The sequence below is a fragment of the Crocuta crocuta genome, unplaced genomic scaffold (genome assembly GCF_008692635.1).
Source record: "Crocuta crocuta isolate KB4526 unplaced genomic scaffold, BGI_CrCroc_1.0 scaffold1, whole genome shotgun sequence".
Taxonomy (NCBI): Eukaryota; Metazoa; Chordata; class Mammalia; order Carnivora; family Hyaenidae; genus Crocuta; species Crocuta crocuta.
The window spans coordinates 3391325-3417186 of record NW_027527930.1 but is presented as its reverse complement, the minus strand read 5'-3'; the positions used below and the strand labels follow the sequence as shown (position 1 = coordinate 3417186).

Genomic DNA, 25862 nt, shown 5'->3' with positions numbered 1-25862 from the left:
TTAATGTTTATTTACTTTTTGGGAGAGAGAGACAGAGACAGAGCACAAGCAAGGGAAGGGCAAAGAGAGAGAGACACACAGAATCTGAAGCAGGCACTAGGCTCTGAGCTGTCAGCACAGAGCCTGACGCAGGGCTTAAACTCAAACCGTGAGATCATGACCTGATCTGTAGTTGGAAGCTTAATCGACTGAGCCATCCAGGCAACACTAGGCTCAACACTCTTGTACCTACTCAATGGCATAGCTTTTATTTTGAGTCATAACAAATAAATTTGTAAGCTTTTTTTTTTTCAGTTCTACAGACTTAAAGTCATTAAGTTAAACATTTCTAGAGATAACTAAAAATCTCTAAATTATGTGTTCACCTAAAACAGAGTCAATGTAACATATATAAACCATTGTTACCTTTTTATATTCATAATTTTTTCTTCAAAAGTGGAATTTAATTCTTAAAAGATGTAATCATTTCAATGAGAGTAGCTCCATCACAGTTCATGAGATAATATTTATTTATTATGCCAATATTTAAACAAATTCATTTGTATCAAACACAAACCAAAAAAACATACAGTATCAGGAGATAGCTTCAATATTCATGGTGAGTATAAGATCTGAAACAAAGTCTCCCTTACAAAGATCAGTGCATCTAGTCTGTTTAATGTACAAAATTATCATCTTGGAATATCAAAAATTCAAAACAAAAAAAATGACATTTTAAAAAGGAAAATGATAGTTTCAAAGGCAAAGTGATGCTTCCACTCATTTCAAAAACCGAATTTTTCTAAAATGTAAGTAGAAAGGTTAAATACATAGAAAAAACACTGCACCTTAACTAAACAAACTTGAAAAACATTTTATCTACAGACCTAAAATGAAACCATGCAGATTTTTAAAATTGTAACAATTCTACCTCCTTGTCTGCCTAATGTATTTCCTAATATATATTTAATAAAAATGATAATGCTTTCAAGATACAGAACATATAAAGCAAGACCATTTTTATCAGTAATTTAAAGAAGGAAAACAATAAATCTAAGGTATAACCCTACAATGAAGCACAGTAAACTGTGAAGTGAAGAGTGATCATGATGTTCTCAAAGCAGAAATGTGTGACTTTTAAACTTTAAAATAGCAGGCTGCTGGGGCACCTGGCTGGCTCAGTTGGAAGAGCATGCAACTCTGGATCTTTGGGTCATAAGTTCAAGATGAATATTGGGTACAGGGATTACTAGAAAAAAATAAATAAAAACTTAAAAAAATAAATAAAGTAAAACAGCAGGCTACCTAATTAATCCAGACAGTAAGGAAAGCAGGATAGGGCAGGAAGTAAGAGCTGGACAAAGAGAGGCACCTGGGTGGCTGCTGGTTGAGCGTCCTATTCTTGATTTACGTTCACGTCATGATCTCATGGCTTGTGAGATCGAGCCCCATGTGGGACTCTGGGCTGACAGCGTGGAGTATGCTTGGGATTCTCATGCTCCTTCCTCTGTCTCTGCCCCTCCACTGCTCATACTCATACTAGCTTTCTCTCTCTCAAAGTAAATGAACATTGGAAAAAAAAAAACAAAAAACCCTACCATGCAGGAAGGTGTTTTCTAAAAAAAAGAGCTAGACAAAAGAGGCTACACTGCTAAGAAGATAATCTACCTTGTCTTCAGTTTCTCTTTTGACTTCTTACCATGTGTAAAGGTAAAGAAAAACTACTCATTCCCAGTACAGGGTCAATAAAAACTTAAAAGGGAAAAACTTATCCCTTGCTATGTTCCACTAACGTTTTACCTATAAAAATGGGAAGAAATTTAGGGAAAACTATACTTTCACCTCAAATGAGTTTAAAGACAATCATATTTTAAATCAATCTTTTAACGATAAGACTAATATCCCATTCTAAAAAGAATGATCTGAAAAGTGAGAAAGTAGGTAGCTACTTTAAGCTCCATATAAATTGAACCTTTATACTCATTTATCTTTTAAGTACAGAAACATTTTAAGTTATCATTTCCTCTTTAATCCTCTAAAATCTCATGCAAAAAGTTGAATGAAGCCTCATTCATACCATAGATGTAGAAATAAAAGCAGAAAAAAGATTAAATGACTTATAAGCTAGGCTTTACCATTACAAAATGGGAACAAAGTCTGACCCGATCCTTTGTTCATGTGTTAGAGGCACATTAATAAATATCAATGAAGTGATTAAATACTAAACTGGTCTTAACTTCCACATAAATTAAGAAGGAAGGGAACACATTTGATCAAAAGTATTTAAAATAAAGCTTCCTTATCCTTTTTTAGGGATTCCTAAAACTCCACTTTTCAACTTTTAATAGGTACACTAATTTACAAAGGACATATTAGCATTTACTATGTAACATTAAAGTTCCCAGTTAAGAAACTGGTCACCAGTGAAATAAGAAGCACCAGGGGGAAAAAAAAAGCCAACCTGCTGAGGGGAAAGGTAGAAGGAGGCTGGATCCTTTATGACGTAGTTTAGCCAGCACTTATTCTGGTAACATTTATCTCCAGACTTTTTGTCATGAGAGATAAATAATGTCTTTATTTTTGTAAAGCAAAAAAGAAACTCCTCGTAAACTTTTATATAGAATTCATCAAAACAAGTTTTTTTCTTGGAACAAAAATGGTAAAAAACCTGGGTTTTCTAGAGACTTGTATGAATATGGAATGACAAAGATACACAAAGCTGAAGTATCTGGAATCATTTGGCTGCCTGTAGTCTTCAGCAAAATCACAAAGTGCTCAAAAATTCTTTGACCTGAGGGGAGGAAATAAATATTAATATAATTCCTTGACCAATTTGAAATTTCTAACATTCATCTCTATTTTATAGTATATAACAGTTGAAGACCCTAACTGCATAAGTAACTCCATCACAAAGATACAGCATTTATTTTCAAAGAAATATTACTAAATACTTCAGTAGTAAAAGATATATGACCTAAAATGTCATTTCAGGAGTTATTTACATCTAAGATTAATACAATTCTATAAGAGCCAAAGACAAATATAATAATCTCCTTATAACAACATAGACCAATGACGTGGAGCTTTAGCACCAAAAATATTAGTAACTGTAATGGTTTAAACAACTCTGAAAGGTTTAGACATGTAAAATTTATTAATTTTTCTGAAGCACAAATTTGAATCAGGTTTACAATATGTAATGTTAATATGTACAGAAAGGTCATGTAAGTCGTGAACGTCACCAACTGCCCAACATCACAATGCAACAAGATCCTGTTCTCTACAAATTCTAGATGGCATAGTAATTCTTCTGAAGAAACGAAGATACTGCCTTGAACACTGGAGAACATATAGAACTGTCAAATCAATATGTTATAAACCTGAAACTATATATAACATTGTATGTCAGTTATGTTATAAACCTGAAACTATATATAACATTGTATGTCAGTTATGTTATAAACCTGAAACTATATATAACATTGTATGTCAGTTATGTATTTCAATAAGAAAAAAGAGAAAGTGAACTACTAGCATTATTAATGAAAGTAAAAGTAAACAATAACATTTAAAGGCAATTCTTAGTCAAAACACAAAAGTGTTAGATAAAATTAAAAAGTGGTTCTATAGATTCACTCTGAAAATGGTTGGCTATTAGTAATGCAATGGCTGATTTAATTTTATTTCATTTATTTTAATAATATCATAAATGAATTATATCCTGTATTTTTAACATCATTAATGGTATTAAGAGGTCATCTGAATTTTCCAAATATGCTTTACTTTATATCATGGGAAAAACAACTATATGCTAGAGAATAGTTAAATAACACATGTTGAGATTTTCAAAATTCTTGAGATATATCATTTATGAATGTCAGGTTCCTGTTATAGTAAATAGGTAACTTCGTGAAGGAGAAAAAATTCAAATTTCTCTCAAAACTAAACAAACCAAAAAAATGTGGCTTCTTCAGATCTTGGATCATCACTAAGTTAATTAACATGGAGAGTGGGATATTTATTATATGATTCCCATTATTATTCTCTCTCAAGTGTACATCAATAGGTTTTCTCTCAGTCCCTTTATCATTGCAAGCACCACTCATTAACAGAATAAAGTCAACTCTCAAATATGCAGAGGATAGATTAACTCTGATTAAGACAACGACTCAATGATCAGGCAATGCCAATTCATCATTGACAAGGTTCCACATAAAAGTCAAAACTAAAAATTCTTTCATCTCAAGACTTGAGCTAATAGAAAAATGGATGAAATCCATATCCTACAACTTCCAAGTATCTTCCATACTGAATTTAGTTGAAAAAGATAAACTTAATTTCACAAGTAGCTTATTATTAAAGTACCTAAAGATTGATGATACAGAGAAAAGAGGAAGTAAAGGAAACAAAGCAGAGAAGGGAGTGAGCAAGAACTCTGTTAATGTGATCATCCCTGTATTACAGATAAAGGGACCAAAGGATGAAAGAAACTTCTTATCTTAGCTAAAGCCACAAAGCTGAGTATTTGAAGTTAGGATTAGTCTAAAGTCCAAATCCATCGAAAGCTCTTAACTGTAACATTATATATTCTTTTCTGTTAGTAAGTTGTTTTCTCACAAGTTACAACACTTTTCTAGACAAGACAAAACAAATGTTAGTGTATAGTCTTCCTATAAATCTACCTTTTCAACCAGACCATCATGTTTGTCTTTAAAGTCTTCATTGATGTCCAGTGTTAAGATAGGGATATCTTGTAGAAAATCAAAGTCAGTTCTGTTTTAAAAAAGAGAGATGAACAAAATAATTAGAAAAAGCATTAATAAAAGAGAAACACTAAAAACTCACTCTTATACCATCTCTGGAAAATCAAAATGTTGTCAGTCATTTTATATTAAAATTGTCCTGCCAGTACTTTATCTGGTAGTCCTTTCTTGCTCATCTAGATTTACTACTAAATAATACTACTAAAAATATCTAAAAATCTCAGGTATAAAATATATAAAGCTAGGGCTTATGACACGTAATTCTTCTCAAAAACCAAAAACGTACCATAACATAGGAATGTCTGCATTTTAAAGATGAGAAAACTAAAGCTCTGGGAGGTCACTCTGAGGCTCAGTGATTGCCTAAGGTTGCACACTAATAACTATGGATTTGAACCAAGATCTGACTAATGACAATGAAGTCCATGCTTTTAACAACTGTGCTCTACTAGTGCTCAAGCCTTGATCTAAAAAATAAATCTACAGTAACTTATCTTAAATTCTCTCTAAAAAAGAGTACCTACATAATGCACATAAATATATTTCCTACTTTACCACTTAAATTCCATACATTTTGCTGTCAATAACATTGCGCGAGATTAGCTATAAAAACTTTAAGGAAACAGGATCTCATTACAAGAAAAAGAATCAAAATTCACACCTAATTCTGGGAGGTCCTATAATACTAGTTTAAAAGAAAAATGTCTGAAAATGAAAACTTGTACATGTTTTAGATTAAGATTTGATAAAGGTCTTTGAAATGAATAGTAAGTGAAAATAAGGGAGTCTTACTTCAGGGTTCTGTGCAGGAGCCAGCTCTCATGCTTTTCATGAAGCTTTTCCAAATATTCAAGAGGAATGCCTTGTTCTTCATTTCTTCCCCGTAAATATATTCTATTCAAGCATTTCTAAAAGCAAGCAATAAGAAAGTGGTGGGGTGCAAAGAACGATTATTCTTGCCTGCTGTCATTAAAGTTTTCTTCTCTAGTGTCTCTTTAGTTATGCTAGCCAACATCTCCATTTATTCCTTCTTGAAAGCGACAGTTCATTTTTCCCTTTTTGTGCTTTTCCATCATTTGGTGGCTATAAACCAAGGAGTACTATCAGAACAAGTCTATAAACTTATGGGATCCATACTTGAAAAATACTGTGTAAAATACATTTGGTAAAAAGTTCAATATATAAAATGTTTCAAAATCTATTATAAATCTTCTTTTCAAGTACTTAGATGATCCTCCAATCAAAAGATATCATAAAATAACACTGATTTAAAAAGTTTTGTGTTAGACTTTAAGATATTGATATATTTTATAGCATTCTTTATGTTCTTCTACATTTACACTTGCTATATTTGTAATTAAAAACAAAAAAAATTCTTTTCAAAAATAAAAGTAAATTTCAAAATTATTGTTAAATTCTGGCTTCCTCGATATTAAAAAGAAGAACAAAACCAACACTTGGAATCAGAAACCTAGTTGCTTTGAAAATTCAGCTTCAATAGCAACATAGTATCCTTTCAAACTAGAAGTCATGACATTTATATTCATCAGAGCCTACTTTGTGGCTTACGGAAGACACAGGAATAAAAAACAGAAAAACTGAAATGCAAGCACCAAAACCAGAAATTTGTTAACAAATGTAATCTCTTATTTAGGTTAGCTTTATGAAAGTCATCCACTTAGTCTTCCTGGACTCATTATATAATTTCACATATAAACAATATAGCCATATTACAAGGCACATTTTCAATTAAGCTCCCATACCTGAAAATGGCAAGTGTCCTCTAAGTCTCTTCTCACCTGAAGCTGCTAACTACCTATCCATTCCAAGCCATGAACTATAAAAGATTTCCTGAAATGGACCTTCATCAACTTTGTCAGTCATTCACAAATATTTACTGAACTCCTACTATGTACCCAGGCCCTGTTCTAGGCAATGGAAATTCAATAGTAATTAAAACACTCAAAGTTTCACACCAAGAAGCCTATCCTCTAGCAGTTACTTAAGCAAATATTTTAATCTAGCTGTGATAGATAAGAGACATTCCAAAAGTTAGGAAGAAATAATAAAGAACAGAATGGAGAAAGCACAGAGAAGGGCCTAAAAGAGCAACTTGCTAAATGTGGGCTTCTACTTTGCTGAGAAAAAGAGAATGCCTCTCTCTACACAGTTATGAGTTTCTAATTTGGATGTGGGGAGTAGAGTAGGGAATGGAGTTAAACTAAATTGCCTTCACTGCATACCACTAAAAGGACTTCTAAGTATTACTTTAAATTGGCAATGGAACAAACAAATTTATGTCTCACCTCTGGTGTTGCTCGAAGATAAATGATTCCATCCAGTTCAAGGCTTTGACCAAAATGGTGATTCATCCAGTCATGCCAGTCTTGATAAATTGTCCACTCTGTTTCATTCATGCAGTCAGATTCATACAAATTTGATGCAAAAACATACCTGAAAAAGAGTCTACATCAACACATAATTCCTTTCCAAAAAACACAAAGAAATAGAAAAGAGAAAAAAGATCTACTAAATGGACGTGGAACATTCTCCCAAAATCCATGGCAAATAATAACTTAAAAGGCAGAAAAAAAAATAGAATATCTCCAACTATAAAAAAATATGTTCTTGGAAAGCATTTCTCGAAAATGTAGTGAAAGAATGCCTGGTAGTCCCCAAGACCTTCAACCAAAAGAACATAGTATACAGATGGAGAAGCCTATAATGAGAATCTAACAGTCTTCTATTAACTTAGACATTAAAGAGATGTGTAAAAATGTAAAACAACCCTACTTTTCTAGTTTCTTTGAAAAATACAATTTTACAAGTATGTTATGCTAATATGTAATGGGCTTATTACTAATTTTAAATAAATAAGTGTCCTTTATACTTCTCAATATTAATTTCTAATAACATAAATATCAATAAGACACAAAGCTCTTTGGGCTCTTCAATAATTATTAAGAATAGAAAGGGATCCTGGGGTGCCTGGGTGGATCAGTTGGTTAAGTGTCCAACTCTTGGTTTCAGCTCAGGTTGTGATCTCATGGTTAGTGAGTTTGAGCCCAGTGTAGCCTACTTGAGATTCCCTCTCTCTCTGCCTCTCCCCTGCTCCTCCCTTCCTGTGTGCTCACATGTGGGTGTATTCTCCCTCTCTCAAAAAAAGAGAGAGAGAGAGAATGGAAAGGGATTCTCAGACCAGAAGTTTGAGAACCGTTGTCCTGAGCCAACACTCCAACTTAAAAGAATTCTTGCATAAACAAGGTAACTCTAAGGCTCCCTTAGAAATTTTTGATCTTGCTCAAGATGCAAGTCTAGACTACAGATCCAGATTTAATCAGAGTACATGAGAATTTTAAGAGCATTAGAGGGAAAAAAACTTCTCTGCAAATTTGAGTGACATGGCTATATTCCCAAAAGCTTCCTTGGAAGCTAGCAATTATTAATACTAGTACTTCCCTAATGCCATGATTACCAAACTACTGAAGGTAATTTTCCATCTCAAATCTTCAACACAGCCTCTCTTATTACTTTGATTACCAGGAAACAGAAAAAAAAGTCCAGTTCCAAGCCAAGATTCCAAAATGACAAGTGCAAGTTATTTATATATACCTGTCACTATACATAGATCGTTCAAAAAATAATACAGGTTTCTCTGCATCTTTGAGCTTGCCATTAAGACAGGCAAGCTGGGCTCGTATTCGACTAAGGCAGGCATATGACTGGAAGGTAAAAGACCATCGTTCAGGTTTCTCGTACATCATTTGAAGAACATTCCCACCACTTTTCTGAGATGGTGTCAGTTCCTATTTTGAATGGGAAAAAAGGAAGAGAAAACAAAATTAATGATCAATAGGGCTATTTAAATTTTTTAAAAAGTTCAAAAAGAGAAGTTAGATAAAAAAATGCATCATGATTAGCAAAACCAAAATGGTTAAGTTCTCTTCCTCCTGCTCTTTCATTTTATTTTTCAGGATGCCTGAGGTCTAGAAGGCTAGCTTAACCATCAGCTCTTTATAGAGCTCTTCCACAAGAAGTCACAAATTAATGGCCTATGGTAGAAAATATTTGTTTGGCCCAAATGGGACTTTTTAAAAATTTGAATTAGCTGTCAATATTTAAAAGCTAAATAGGTTCACATAATATATCTGGATTCGTATTTTCTTTTTAAAAATGTGAAAACCACCAACAGCATTTTTTACAGAACTAGAATAAACAATCTTAACATTTAAATGGAACCACAAAAGACCCTGAATAGCCAAAGCAATCAGGAGAAAGAAAAACAAAGGAAGTATTGAAGCCGCTGCCTCAGCCTTCTGGCCAACTTAGTCAGTAAATTTTAGCAAGCACCTGTAGCCTGAGTGATCAATTAACTAAACCTTTCTGGGTATATTTATAGAGAGTGTATTGTTTCCTAGAAAAGCCCTGAAGGAAACCCTCTTGTACCACCTCCTTCCCCACTGCCCTGGGCATTGTGATAACATCTGTAGCTGGCATGAAGTCTGCATGAATGCAATCAAGAAGTATTACAGACCACTGTGCTCCCCTTTTACTGATGAACTCTCCTAAAGTTCCTTTAAAAACCAAACCTCAGAGCTGGTTTTTGGAAAAGGGCCCACCATCTCCCCAGTCGGTGGGCCACCTTAATAAAGCTCATCCTCCTTTCCAATCAAAACTCATCTCTTGAGCATTGACTTTTTGTGCCACAAACATCTGAACTTGGGTTTTTCAGTAACAATATCACAATCCCAGATTTCAGGATACACTACAAAGCTATAGTAATCAAAACTGTATGATACTGGCACAAGAACAGATATACAGATCAATGGAACAGAATAGAGAGCCCAGAAATGACCCCATGCTTAAATAGCGCCAATTAATCTGTGACAAAAGAGGCAAGAATATAAAATGGGGAAAAGACAAACTCTTCAATAAATGGTGTTGGGAAAACTGGACAGCTACATGTAAATGAATGAAACTGGACCACTTTCTAACACCATACACAAAAATAAACTCAAAATGGATTAAAGACCTAAATGTGAGATCAGAAACGATAAAACGACTACCTAAAAGAGAATACAGGCAGTAATTTCTCTGACATCAACCATAGCAACATTTTCCTAGATACATTTCCTAAGGCAAGGGAAACAAAAGCAAAAAATAAACTATTGTGACTACACCAAAATAAAAAGCTTTTGCAAAGCAAAGGAAACCATCAGCAAAATAAAAAGGTAGCCTATTGAATGGGAGAAGATATTTGCAAATGATATATCCATCTGATAAGGAGTTAATACCCAAAATATACAAAGAACTCCTACAACTCAATACCAAAAAAGAATCTGATTTAAAAATAGACAAAGAAGGCGCCTGGATGGCTCAGTTGGTTAAGTGGCTGACTTCGGCTCAGGTCATGATCTTGTGGCTTGTGGGTTCAAGCCCGCATCAGATTCTGTGCTGAAACATAGGAGTCAGGAGCCTGCCTCGGACTCTGTGTCTCCCTCTCTCTCTGCCCCTCCTCTGCTTGCACTTTGTATCTCTCTCTCAAAAATAAATAAACATTAAAAAAATAAAAATAAATTTAAAAAATAGACAAAGGACCTAAACAGACATTTTTCCAAAGACATACAGATGGCCAAAATATACACAGGAAGGTGCTCAACATCACTAATCATCAGGAAAATATAAATCAAAACCACAAGGAGATATCACCTTACACCTTCTGGAATGGCTAAAATTAAAAAAAAATTACAAGGATGCCTTGGTGGCTCATTTGGTTGAGCATCCGACTCCTGATTTCGGATCAGGTCATGATCCCAGGGTCATGGGATTGAGCCCTGTGTCAGGATCCACACTGACTGTGAAGCCTGCTTAAGACTCTCTTTCTTTCGGAAAAAAAAAAAAAAAAAAAAGACAATAACAAGTGTTGGCGAGGATGTGGAGAAAAAGGAATCCTTGTACACCATGGATGAGAATGTAAATTGCTATTGCCACTGCGGAAAACAGTACGGAGGTTCTTCAAAAAATTAAAAATAAAAATAGAATTACCATATGACCCAGTAATTCTACTACTGGGTATTTTCTAAAAGAAAACAAAAATACTAATTCAAAAAGATACATGCACCCCTCTGTTTATTGCAGCATTATTTACAATGTCCATGGACAGATAAATGGATAAGGAAAATGTGATGTGTGTGTGTGTGTGTGTGTGTGTATATATATATATATATGTTGTGTGCACATATATGTAAATGTATATATACAAGCACATACATATAAATGTATATATACAGTGGAATATTACATGGCCATAAAAAAGGATGAGACTGTGCCATTTGTGACAACATAGCTGGACCTAGAGGATATTATGTTAAATGAAATAAATTGGAGAAAGGTGATTAATATTTATATGATTTCACTCAAATGTGGAATCAGAAAAAAAAAAATAAAAAAAGCAACAAGCAGAATTAGATCTATAAATACAGAGAACAAAATGATGGTTGCCAGAGGGGGGGAGAACTGGGGATGGGCAAAATGGGTGAAGGAGAGTGGGAAATACAGACTTCCAGTTATGGAATGAATACATCATGGGAATAAAAGGCACAGCAGAGGGAATATAATCAATGATACTATAATAGCATTGTATGGTGAAAGACAGTAGTATACTTGTGGTGAGTGTAGTATAAGATACAGACTTGTTGAATCACTATCCTATACAACTGACGTTAATGTAACATTGTGTATCAAACAAACAAACAAAAAAACTTTTAATGTGGAAACCAAGCAATACTGTGCCTGCATTTTATCTCAGTAAATAGGGCCAAGTCACACATGCTTCCACTAAAGTGGGACATATGCTCTCCAGCTAATCAGTGCCTGCCATTCCCTGTTGATTCTCACAGCAGGCCTGATTTATTTGTTTAGCTACCTGTCCCCTTTAGGTATTTTAGGCCTCAATCTTCTAATAAAACAGAACAGATCTTCCCTAAAATTTTGTGATTTTATAATCATATTGTTAGAACCAATATTTTCAGTATTAAGAAAAAAACATATAATAAAAAATAAAGTAAAATCTTTGTAATGTTATATTAGAATTTGAAATAGCATCCAGAACTCATGAATTATTTTCCTTCCTATAAAATATTGTTTTCCTAGCTCTGTCCACCAAAAGGCGTATCAACAACGACAAGTTTGTAGGAATGAACATAAATGTCACCCAGATTATGATCTCTAAATACCATTTCCCACTGAAAGGAATTAGGGTAACATTCTTTATTCAGTCTGGAGAAATAAATGTAGAACATGAGCTTAACACACCTTGTTCCAGGAAATAAACTATTGAAATCTCCTGAGGCTGTGCCAGGGGCAAGAGAGCTAATGTCAAACAAAGGCTTCAATTTGTCAAAAGATAGGACACTATGAACATTCGAAAGGAATGATGAGTGGAAGGCAAAAACTGTAAGTTCAAATACTAAAGGGAACCAGAAAACAAAAAACCCAAACTCTCCAATCATCTTTGGAGGTTGCTAGGGTACCAATGAATTATTCTGGAAATTTGTATATAAAGAAAAAAAAAAACATTAAAAATTTTATTCTGGGGGCACCTGGGTGGCTCAGTCAGTTAAGCATCTGACTTCAGCTCAGGTCACGATCTTGATGTAGGTTAGAGCCTTGTGTCAGGCTCTGTGTTGACAGCTCTGAACCTGGAGTCTGCTTCGGATTCTGTCTCCTCTCTCTCTGCCCCTTCCCCACTTGTCTTCTGTCTCTCTCTCTCTCAAAAGTAAACAAAACATTTAAAAAAATATATAAATGGTGAATTTGTGTAAGCCTCCTTTCCTTGTGCCTGAGAAAAAAGTCAAATAAAGCCTTGAAATTATTTTGTAGCTAATCTAGCTATAGTTAACTAAAATGAACAAAGAGGCTCACATAACTAGATATAGTCAGAAAAGAGATGGAACCAGATCCTGAAAAATATGTACATACATACTTGTTACACCAATTCCACGGAAATCAACTAAAATTAGCAAAAGGAACATTTAGATCCTTGAAGTGTGATTTTGTTCCATAATCAATGAACATTCAGACCTTAAGTTTTCAAAAATGTTAAATAAATTTACACTGATAAATGTAAATGTACTCTTGATATAATCCTAAACTCTGGAGTAAAGGCAGTCATACATTTCCACATAATATTCTGTGATCATAATCACAAATCAAATGCTGGATAGTTTTAGTCATGACTTGACCCAACAGATAAAATTCTTATGTTTGCAAATTGTTAACTCAATTTCTAAATGGGATTACTTTACTCCTACTCAAACTTCTGACAAAGACATGCATGAATATGGCATTCTGTAACTATAAATTTTAAAATTCTTCTCAACTATTTGATCTCTGGAAACAGTGAAATTATTTATTGCTCTTACAAAACATCACAGAGGTTTACTACTAAAATGTTTCAATGCTTTGCTCAGATCTGTAGCCTAGAACCTACTCTGCACAAAGTACTATGTGTTTAAGTAATTAAACAGGCAAGGTTATCTTAGGTCCCTTCCAGTATTCCTATCACACTTAAAAACTCCTGATAGGTTGGCAGTATCTACTTGTTAATCTCTCTCCAAAAACAGCCTCCACTACAATATTCTATATAGGGGCACCTGATGGCTCAGTCAGTTAAGTGTCTGACTCTTGATTTTGGTTCAGGTCATGATCTCACCATTCATAGCATGGAGCCTCATATTGAGCTGTGCTGACAGATTCTCCTTCCCTCCTCTCTACCTTTCCCCTGTTCATGCTCTCGCTCTCTCTCAAAGTAAATAAACAAACTTAAAAAAATAAAATATTCTAGATAATCACATTTTGATAGTATATATATAGTCTGATTAAAGTAGTTTATATGAAGCAATATCTAATTCAGTATGTGCAGTTTTTAAGAGACTTGGTATTCTAAATGAATCTCTAATTTGTAAAATATATAGGAAATAGTTTTGAGCATCTGAGGACTGTCCCTTGCCACTTCACTACTACAGTCAAAGTCAGTAAATCCTACCTTTCCTTGCTTTCCAAATCAAAATAAGAGCATAAAGAGAAAGGAAGCAATTGAAATTTCATTCTTTCAGTGACAATATTCTTTCTTTGTTTCACAAAGAATACATTAGAGTACTATAATATTAGAATTGTCATATTAAGAAAGAAAAATGGGCACCTGGATGGCTCCGTCAGCTAAGCATACAACTTCAGCTCAAGTCATGTTCTCACAGTTTGTGAGTTTGAGCCTTGGGTGGGGCTCTGTGCTGACAGCTCAGAGCCTGGATGGAGCCTTCTTCAGATTCTGGGTCTCCCTCTCTCTCTGCTCTCTCCTGCTCACACTCTGTCCCTCTCTCTCTCTCAAAGATAAAAAAACATTAAAAAAATTTAAAGAAAAAAGAAAACCCAGAACCTCCAATAAATCTGAACTTCAGATAAACAACAAATGATTTTTTTAGAATAAGAATCTCCCAAATATTGCCTGTTATTTTAATTTAATATGATACCTTACCTCACCCATATAGTCTTTCCAACACAATGGACTTTCATTTTTCTTTTTTTATTTAATTCTTACACAAGCTTGATTTTTCCTATTATCATTCCCATTTTACTGATAAAGTTTAGAAAAATTAAAGTGCTCTTGAGGATTACACAGCTAACTAACAGCAGAATTAGAGCTTATAAATATTCAAATTATATGTAAAATTTTATTGCAATAGCATTTAATGTAACTGAATTTCACCTACAATCTTATTAAGTATATGCTTCTCTTTTTAAACAGTTAAGCCCCATTTTAGGAAGAAAAATAAAACCAATTCCAATTTCATCTATAAAGAAAAGGGCAAACAATCCCACTTACCTTGGGGTAGGTCAGTCACTTTTGCTTCCCTCTCCCTAAATTCCAGTGACTCAACAGTAATGCCTAAAAGGATCTACATATGCCAAATCAAACCTATAAACCTAATCCTTTCATTTACAGGAACCATAACCCACTATTATTATATTAGTTCAAGTCTAACTGCTTTAGCAAAGAAGAGCTTTTATTCATAGCCCAGAGAAGCAGAAGCAAAAACATCCCAGGAGACAAGTCCTTCCTTTGTGGACCTAGAATGATCATTTCCCTGTGTGTCAGGAAACCAAGACTGAGCTCTGTTCTAACAGCTGACTATCTTGAATACTATTGTTTTTAGAAGAAAGATAGTTTATCCACCACATGCACTATAGGATCAAATATTTATAGTCCTAGGCAAAAGAAATAAATAAGGAGTTGTTTTCATAGGTCCTTATGGTGGGCAAAGGATGCTTCCTCAGCCTTTCCTGTAATAACAAGCTATATAACGGTTCTCCCAAACCTTGATAGAGCTTTTAACCTTATATACTAACTTTTAAGGAATAAAATATGATGGCTTAATCCCTATTCACAATTCTAGTCCAAATAAACACCCCTGAACACTTCCTAGAAGTTCACGCTCAAAGTAGGTAGTTTTTCTCTGGGGAAAAAAAATCCACCAAGTGTAAATATTGACCTCAAAGTTTCAGTTAAGAACTAAAAACCACACAAACACATGGCACTTTGAGGCAGAATTTAAATTACATACCACAAACCACATAATTAACTGAATCTTCTTCCCAAAATTGAAAAAAAAGCATAAAATAGCAAGAAGTTAACTGTCAACAATAGGTCTGTTTAGAAAATACTCTTAGCATATCATGAACTGAAATAAGGGTGCCTTCCCAAAGTGCTTAAAGAGTAAATTTATTTTTATTAAATTTCATTAAAAAGACTTTGTTAATTATAAACTGACTTTCCACCTATTAGCATTCCCCAGGGGGGAAAAATGTGTCATACAAATGAATCTTTTCAGCTAAATGAAGCTTATCAACTTAACCACTTTTTTATGTATTATTTTTATAGCGAGAATACATTAGTAGGTATTTAATTTTCATACCCTCAAAAGGATAGAATTTCAAAAATTACTCAGTAATAGACACTTACTCTTAAATAACTTTTAAATACCGACTGCTGGATTTATGAAAGAAGTTAGCAATAAAGCACAAGTCTCCAATGTGCTATCACATAAAATATTAGGCACAAACTGCGGATACTGCTATTCAATTTTACACTAAATGAGACCAAATTAGTATTACTTTTTAGTTCTTGTCTAGTTTTCAGTTTTTCTATCTCCCTCTTTGATGTCAGGTTAATGACATGACCATCTTTTTACAGTCCCTCCCTATTAAGGGATTTTTCTAATTTTTCTAATCAGAAAATAAGTTTATCAGATTGTGTCAAAAGTATTAAGTGAATATCCTGTGAATAAGCCACATTAATTTTAATGCATAATTTTGTGACCTCCATTTGGTTCACTCAGATGATTAGTTTCCTTCCTTACTCTCAGCTTATCTGTGTGTGCCTTATCAACTATAACAAACATTCCCTCTTAGGGACACCTGTGTGGCTCAGTGGATTGAGTGTTCAACTCTTGGTTTCAGCTTAGGTAATGATCTCACGATTTGTGAGATAGAGCCCCACGTTGGGCTCTTGCTGACAGCACAGAGCCTGCTTGGGATTCTCTCTCCCTCTCTGTCTCTACCCCCCTTCTCAAAAATAATAATAATAAACCTAAAAAAATCCCTTCTAAAACAATAGGTAGTTAAATTTCTGTTTTTAAAGCACAATTCCATCATGTATTGTCATTCAGGTTTGGCAGATATAAAATAATTTGGTAAACTTTGGACCAATCAACAAGCATTTTCTCTTAACCAAACATCCTCTACCTTTCCTGGATGTCATCTACTCCTTCAGAGAGGGTCTGAGTAGACCAAAAATAATAATAATCATCATCATCATCATCGTATACCTACAATGAGGAAAAAAAAAAAAAAGAAACCTCTCCAATAAAACAGAAATACCAGGTCACATCACATTTCTTTCAGTACCGACACCAACCAGTTTTTAGGCACACTTCCCCAGTTCTACAGAAAGGTGATAGATGATTGTGGTTGTTTGTTTTAAAGCAACTGAACTTCAAAAATACCTTCAGAGGGAAAAAAGTGATATAATGAAAAAATAAAAAATAATAAAGTGAAATAGAGTCACTAGGCTTTCTCTCTTTGTATATTAAATTAACCAGAAAAATAATTTAGTATCAACTTTTCATGAGTTACAGTTGATCTCATGATTGGTGCTGGTATTTATCTGGAAGCAAAGTAGACTCCCTGCTTAATCCTAACATATTATTTATTTTTTAATGTGTATTTATTTATTTTGAGAGAGAGTATGTGCTTGTGCTGGCAAGAGCAGGGGAGGGGCAGAGAGATAGGGAGAGAGAGATTCCTAAGCAGGCTCCATACTGTCAGTCAGGGCAGAGCCTAAAGGGCTCAAACTCACAAACCATGAGATCATGACCTCAGCCAAAATCAAGGCTTGGATGTTTAACCATCTAAGCTACCCAGGCTTTCCAAATAAGTTTTTCACTTCCCTAAAGGGAATACATATATTTGGCACTAATGAAGAGGAGCAGGGTGGTAGTGGTATGCATGTATATATGGAATTCTCTGCAGTATAAACGGTAATTCAAAACACAAAACTTAATTCTTGGATAAGTATGCTCTATTCCTGGTTACATTATCCCTGGCATGTTTTTATAAAATGAATGTGCTTAGGAACGTGAGTCAAAGGGCATATTTAAGTTTCTCTAAGAGTTTATTTTTTAGATCTTAGAAGTAGAAAGTAGAGAATATTTGTTGCAGATCTCTTCCACATGAATTAATTAAACCTGGCACTTCTGAGTTTAAGTTACATTAAAAAATAAACTTAAGGTACTCCTATTATGAAATGTGTGTGTGGCAGACACTGCTATGTGTTCCTTAGAGCCAGGTTGTTTTTCTTCTTGGACACAAACTAGGCTTTACTGCCCAGCCTCCCTTGCAGTTGAGCGTGGCCATGTGACTCAGTTCAGGTCAACTGAAGTAGGGCAGAAACAATGTATATTATTTCCAGGGTTCAATCTAAAAACCTCTGTAATGTGATGCTTCTCTCTCCATCAGTTAAAAGCAAAGAACACCAAGACCCTAGAACAGTGGCTCTCAACCTCAGTTCCAGGACAGTGGTAATAAAGGATGGTACCCATAACAGCAACAGCACTATCACTTGGGATCTTGTGAGAAATGCAAATTTTCAGAACTGACCCCACAGCAGACCTATTAAATCAAAAACTGAGGGTAGGGCCCAAATACGTGTTAAGGTCATTCTCCCAGGTCATTCTAATAAACAATAAAATTTGAAGCACCGCTTTAGAGGTTGGATGAATCACAACTTAGAAAGGGCCTGGGTCCCTGAGTCACAGCATGGCATGCCATCCACCAAATACCATTTGCACTGTTCTCTGAGAAATAAAATTTTATTATTTTGAACTACATGGATTTTAGACCATATTATTATAGCACCAAGTGGTACCTTAAATCTACCTGATACACTTAATAAAATCTATCAGAAGTAAACTTGGTTCATTTGAAAAACACTTAGGATAAATTTGCTATGCACATAAATAACAAAAATAGGTTACATATGTAAAATTAAATGGCTACAGGTTATATACTGAGAAGTTTGAAACTTTTTCTGTAGAACTTGGAGGACAATATGCTAGGTAACATAAGCCAATCACAAAAGGACAAATACTATATGACTCCAATTATACAGTGTATCTAAAGTAGTCAAATTTGGGGGCGCCTGGCTGGCTCAGTCAGTGGAGCCTATGACTCTTGATGTTGGGGTTGTGGGTTCAAGCCCCATGTTAGGTATAGAGACTACTTAAAAATAAAATCTTTAATAAAATAAACAAAATCTTAAAAAATAAAACAAACCAGCAAACAAACAGTCATAGCTACCTATAAGAGAGTAGAAGGGTAATTCCCAGGAGTTGAAGGAAGGGGGCCAAGGAGAGCTGTTTTTAATAAAATAGTTTCAGTTCTGCAAGATGAAAAGATACTAAAGATCTGTTTTATAATATAATAATGTAAATACCCTGAACACTACTGAACCGTACATTTAAAAATGGTTAAGGTGGGGCACATGAGTGACTCAGTTGGCTGAACATTTGACTTTGGCTCAGGTCATGGATCTCATGGTTTGTGAGTTTCAGCCCCACATAGGGCTCTCTGTTGTCATTGTCAGCGCAGAGCTGGCTGTACCCCTCCTTTCTCTGCTCATTCTCTTTCTCTCAAAAATAAACATAATAAATAAATAAATAAATTTTATGTGTTTTTGACCACAATAAAAATATTAATCATAATCAAAAAGACTACACATCTCCTTTTTATTTGCATTTTCCAATAAATGTAATCCTTCTTACCCAAAATAATTCCAAAGTCTACTACATGAAAACAATTTAGAGAACCAATCCTGACGCATCACCTACTTATAAAAATAATAATCAGCTCATTGCTCTAAAAATACAAATGTTTAAATTAAAACTAAATAAAAACTCTGTAGTAGAATTTTACAGCTTTGAAGTTGTTAGTTGTTGTCTGAGTTTAACTTTGTACCAAATTAGAGAATTAACAGTAAGCCAGGATATTGTTTTCTAGCTTTTCAGAGTGGTCTGAGGGCCAGCCCATACAAATTTTCTTTTGATTCTATGCATTAAGTTTTTAAGACCACAAATTTCTGAGTTTCTTGTATACAACTATGGATGTTAAGAATAAAATACATACTAAAAATTTATCTAAAAAACACGGAGTATCATCTTTACCATACGGAGTATAATTTTATCTGTTATTTTCCCCTCTGAAAAAGACCTGGGTAAAAAATGTGAATGGGTCAGAGTCAAATTATATGTAAAAGTTGACAGAACATCTCTAGAAAGCAGCTTAGCTATATTTATTTTAAAAATTCTATACCCTTGGGCCTACTTAATTTCACTTTTGGAAATTTATCTTAAAGAAGTAATCAAGAATACAGATTTAACCACAAAGATGTTTATCACATTACTAAGCAGATAGGCTATCGTTCCATTATTATTAGGCATTTATATTAGGTAAACATTAGTACATGCACACAATAAATTAGGATGCCCTTGGAATTGTTTATAGTAAACTTTTAATGAACTTTTTTTTTTTAATGTTTTATTTATTTCTAGGAGAGAGAGAGAGAGCAGGGGAGGGTCAGAGAGGGAGTCACAGACTGAAACAGGCTCCAGGCTCTGAGCTGGCAGTCAGCACAGAGCCCGACGCGGGGCTCGAACCCACGAACCGCGAGATCATGACCTAAGCGAAAGTCGGACGCTTAACCGACTAAGCCACCCAGGCGCCCCATTAATGAACTTTTAATTGCTTTTGATATAAACATAGAAGGAGAAAAGAAAAATAACAAAATATACTGCTGTGCCAAATAAGATCTCTACTCTGGGAAATAAGGTTATAGGTAAGTTTTATTTCCTTCCTTTGGTAATCTATGATATTTTAAGTTCCAACAATGAACATGTGTTACTGTATAACTTTTTAAAAAATTATGTAGCCCGCCCAAGTGCCAAAATTGGAAATAGTAAATTATTATCTCATATATATACGGTAGTGGGATTATGGATCACTTTTATTCATATCTGTAATTCTGTAACTCACTTCATGATAGAATACTTCATTATTTTGCAGAAAGCACAAATTATTGTCAAGATAAATGAAAAACAGAAATATCAAGTAAAGATACAAAATCATTGATCTTTTAATTCTAACCAAACCTTTGTAAACATTGCAAAAGAGGTGAATTAAGTTCAACCAAAAAAGATTAGAATCTACCAAACAAGATAATCATGACACGGCCAACAAAAGTTATCAAGGGATCTCAGAAGGTATGAATAGAAATACTTTATCAAGCATTCCTAATTAATTTTCAAGAATGACTTATTAAAAAATGCTGTTATTTGAAAAAAAAGGATATTTTACCCCTTTCTCTATCACAGTTCTAACTTTTCAGTGGCTTCTTAGTTGCATGAAGTGGATAAAAGTCAAATAGTACTTGACAATTAATAACAAAGATCCCCTAGGATTTCACCTTGATAAGAAAAACAGGACACAGCAGAGACATGTCTCTAAGTTTGTCCATCTCAAAAATAAGCTAAAGGAAAGCAATTAAAATAAAGCTTTTGGCTGAAATAATATAAACCACCAAATAAATGATTATTTGAAATAAACCTTCAATTCAAAGATTAATAATCATCTGAGTGGTTCCTTTAAAGATAATCTTATCATAAGAGGGAAGGGGGAAGGGGAGACTACATAACCTTTTAGGTACTTTGCCTCATTATTTTGCTAAAATTGGTGCAGCTTATCAACAGTATAGCAACATTTTAGCCACTAGATGGCAGTTAAAAAAAATAAAACAGCTAAAAAAAAAAGCATGCATAGCATGCAGGTGCAAATTAAGTTACTAACTAGGGGAAGCGATCAAAGGTGCCAATAACCCAACTCTTCCAACTCTACAGCAACTGCCGAGAAGTGTGATTAAATGTAGAACATCCAAAGTAGGACTGGCCTTGTCCTGGTTTCTAATCTACTTCTCACTATTGACAGCCTTTTAAGAAAACAGATTTGGACAGTTGGTGATTCACACTATAACCTCAAGAAATAGATCAGAAATGGGTCTGTAGAAGAAAAGTTCCAAGATGCAAGAAGAAAATCCCATTTCTTGAGTTTAGTAGAAGTCTGGGAGAAAAGAAGAAAATATCCAAAGATACAGGGAACCCACCCACCACTATCCTCACATTCCACAACCTTATCCCCCAAATACCATCCCCACACTGTCTGAAATGTCCCTAGAAGTACAAAGCACTAAGAACATAAATAGACTCCAATACATATACAGATATAAAGCTATCCTCCAAAAATGTGCACCCAAACCCAATTAACGTAATCAAATTGTAACATCATGGAGACATGACTAGATTACAGTAAACTGTATGATGAAACTCTATGTTAATAATAGAATTATCAACAGAGTTATAAAGGTCAATTTGGAATTCTGACTCCAGTACATGGGAAGAAAGTGCCCCTGCCCATACACATGAGCATCAGATCCATGAAACCAAGAGTCTTAAAATACAGACAGATGCATCAGTGTGTCAGTCTGATAACATCAGTTAGTAAGATAATATAACTAATTACCCCGGGCTCTGATTCTAAGCTTAATAGACATGTTGGCTTACTGTAAATTTGCCTTCCTATATATATTAATGCAATGTTTTCAACCTCTCTTCCCCAATATAACTAAAGGGGTCAACATAATCCCAACATTAACAATGATTCGCTAGGGTAGTCATTTTTAAATAGGAGGCATCCCACATATTAAAATTCCTAAGGCACTGTTTGTCATTTTATATAGCATCCCAAAACTTTGAGATTCTTAAGGGTTTCTTCCACTAGTTGAGAATTATGGGTCTCCATAGAGAACAGAATGACCTAATTTAGTGAATCTGATAATTACACTTTTCCCTACAAATTAAAACTTTTGGGGGGAACCTGGGTAGTTCAGTCCGTTGAGCATCCAACTCTCAAGTTTAAATTAGGTCATGATCCCAGGGTCATGGGATCTCTCTCCCCCCTGCCCCTCTCCCCTGCTTGCACATACTTTCTCTCTAAAATTAAAAAAAAAAATTAAATAAACTTTTGGTCTTTTGGTTTTTTATGTATCAGTTTCTGAATCTCAGGTTAATTATATGTATACTGCAAGGGAGAGATACTTAAAGTGCCAAAGAACCAGTTATACATATTTAAAAGGAGTTAGAAGCTTATGATACTAAAACTAGAATGGGCCTCAAATAGAGGTCACTAGCCTAATCTAGTCTGACATTCCTCCAATGAAAGACTCCTTTCAGTATTTCTGACATTGGTTTAATTTGTCTACTTTCTACTAACACTTGAGAACAAGTGCACTGACAGCTGACCCCCCCTAGATGCGAGGGGAAAAGAGGGGTCAGTAGAACACAGCTCTCTCATTTCTAAAGGTAAGTAAACCTGAGCCTGGCACTTCAGTCAAAAAAGAAGCCACAAGACATACTTTGGGAGATGAAAATTCAGAATGGAGCAAAGACAGAAAACTAAAGGAAAATGACAAAAGGACTCGAACAAGGACTTCACCAAAGAAATCCAAAGAGCAAAATAAATTAATTAAATAAAGGAGCACAATCTCATTAGCAACCAAAGAAATACAAAATTAAAAACATAAAAGATATTAAACACCTAACAGAATGACAAAAATTAGGAAGCTGGATAGTACCATTTTGGAAAACAGGCATCACACAAATACCCCACCAGCCAGTGATTTTATTTATTTTTAGAGAAATTTTTGCACGTGTGCACCAGGATTCATGTTCATAAGAGGGCTGTTTTTACAACTAAACTAGAAATCACTAAAAAATTGATCAAAAGTATAGAATGGAAAAACTGGAATGTCTGAATACAACTGAATACTCTATGGCAATGAAAATGTACAAACTACAGTTGTATGCATCAAATGAACAAATTTCATCAACTTACTAAGCAAAAAAAGCAAGAGGGAGAAAACTGCAACCAGTTGATTTCATTTATGTAACATTCAAAAATGGAATACTAAATTTTATTTCTTAGTCATATGTTTGTAGATGATTAAATTACTTTTAGAAAGCAAATTATTATTGCAAGAGGTATTTGATATGATTACCCCTAGCGGAGTTGTTACCCTAGGCAGGGAGATACTGTGACCTGAGGACAAATAGGGATTTCTAGAATGAGAGTAATATTCTATTTCTTGATCTGGTTGATGGTTAGCTTTCAAACTGTTCTTCAAACTAGACTTAAGTTTCCTATACTTTTCTATAGTTATATCATGTCAATAAAAAGTGTTGAAAGAAAAAAGCATATTCACCCACTTTAAAATTCTATTTAAGGCTAATCCTACATTTCCCCCAAAGGCCAGATTGAAATATCAATTTCTTAAAAAAAAAGAAAATGGAGTCCATGAGTACCTGGGTGGCTCAGTCAGTTGAGCATCTGACTTTGGTTCAGGTCATGATCTCACAGTTCGTGAGTTGGAGCCCTACTCTGGGCCCTCTGCTATAAGCACACAGCTCACTTCAGATACTTTGTCCCCCTTTTTCTCTGCCCTTCCCCCACTCATGCTCACTCATACACTCTCTCTCAAAATAAATAAACATTTTTTTTTAAAAATGGAGTCCATATAGAAAGGAAGGTTCTTCAAGACTTAGTCCTGGATTATTCTAAGGATCAGAATGTTCTAAATGCACCGTTAAAGTTAACTATGCTTGGCAAATAGGTATGTGAGAAAATATTTTTGGTTATTCAAAACCATATAACCTCATATAACCTCAAAACCATATAACCTCAAAGTCTACAGAATATCTTGCTAATGATTTACATTTTAAAAACTCAATTATTATTTCCAGATTCCTCATACCAATAGCTAAACCTTAAAAAACAGACATTTTTGTTCAATCCTCTATCCTCAATTCTAACAAAGTAAGTTTCTACCACACATTTCCATTTTGAAGATTTCTGCTATGCTACTTGCAAGTTCAATTCTCATTTCTCCAGAAATGAAAGTCCTAGCAATAAGATCCCTCTCCTTCGTACACATACAACATAAAAATTTTGCTATAAAAAATGAAATTTAACTATTATTCCTTCTTTCTTATTTACAGTGTAGAATGGAAAGTGCTGGGAAATGGAAAGTTGTGTCTAGGGTGAAAGTCTGGCAAGAATGAAAAGTACAAACAAGTAAGAGATAAATGCTTCTCTCTAATACATACAAAAGACTCAAAAGGTAAACTAATAAAAAACAGTTATTGGGTAGTTTTTTTGCCTTTGGTTTCTTTGTTTGCTTGTTTTTAAACAAAATGTAAAAAGCTACTCAAGGAATTTAATTTGCAATTATATTTTTAAACTTTTTAATTAATTAAAAAAAACCTTTTACAATTCTTAGCTGCAATGAAGTATATAAATCTTAATGTCATAGCTCAATGAATGTTTACTTACACACACACACACACACACACACACACACACACACACACACACACACACCTCCAACACACATACATATCCATAGATGAAGATGAAGAGACAAACTTAAAGCTAGATTTGAAAATTTTATTAGAAAAGGGAAAACAAACAAAAACCTAATTAAATGCTACTGGTCCTCTAAAGCAAAAGAATTTTACTTTATTTACTTAATTTTATTTTCATACCTCACAGTCCTCTTGTGCACTTTGAACATTGCACCATCTGGCAACAGGTTCAAGAACCACTTCCCAATCCTCACAGACCTGTTTAAGGATATTCACAAACGTTGTCTTCCCTGAAGCTGTTGTGACAGGAAAAGGAAAATTGAAGAGGAGACTTAGAAAAAAAAAGCCAAAACATCATCAGCTTTTACAAAATGTATACTAGCAAATATAAAAAACAAAAATATTCAATATCCTAAACTTTCTCTTTAGATTTGCTTTTTGAAAGGGTCCCTACCCACTTGTATTAAGGACATTTGTTTGTTATTGTTTTCAGTTTATCAAAGCCATGGAACGGAAGAATTTTTAACCTGGTGAAATTGTAGGCAAGGTGTTACAGCATAAAAAAAATCCTAGTCCAAGCTTCACTTTCCTTCACCAAGTAATTAGAGACAACTTTGTGGGAAATAGTTAAACCTATTCTTCCACTTAATTAGACATGTGATTTTGGGCAAGCCACTGAATCTCTCTGAGCCTGTTTCTTCATAATACAGTGGAAATAATAATAATACCCTATTTATGGAAACTGCTGTGATAAGCTATGACTACAGTGATAATAACAGGCCCTTGAATTTTCAAAATTTTCCTCTCTATTTTCTCAGTTTACAAATAAGCTTAAGTCCTTCCTCTCTAAAATCAACTTAAAAATAGCTAAATGAACTACAAATCAATATAAAGATGCATCCAAAGCTTAGAGCTTTAGAATGAGAAACCGTATGTGACACTAATTGTATAACTCACATTAAGCCATAGTGCCTAACAGAATTTATAAAAACGTTTTTGCACAGCATCCCTATAAGCAACAGCCATGTTTTTTTTTCTG

General features: G+C 34.2%; 1 protein-coding gene across 1 annotated transcript in view; it reads right to left on the bottom strand.

Moving 5' to 3' along the window:
- Positions 1 to 514: 514 nt before the first annotated feature.
- DCK (deoxycytidine kinase) overlaps positions 515 to 25862 on the bottom strand; it is a 40225-nt gene continuing 14877 nt past the window's right edge. Inside the window, exons 3-8 of the mRNA XM_077750796.1 lie at positions 25004 to 25119; positions 8355 to 8548; positions 7049 to 7196; positions 5535 to 5650; positions 4662 to 4752; positions 515 to 2770 (exon numbers count right to left, since the gene is read on the bottom strand). Coding sequence (XP_077606922.1) covers positions 2744 to 2770; positions 4662 to 4752; positions 5535 to 5650; positions 7049 to 7196; positions 8355 to 8548; positions 25004 to 25119 — 692 coding nt within the window. The 3' untranslated portion in view covers positions 515 to 2743. The remainder of the gene's footprint in view (positions 2771 to 4661; positions 4753 to 5534; positions 5651 to 7048; positions 7197 to 8354; positions 8549 to 25003; positions 25120 to 25862) is intronic.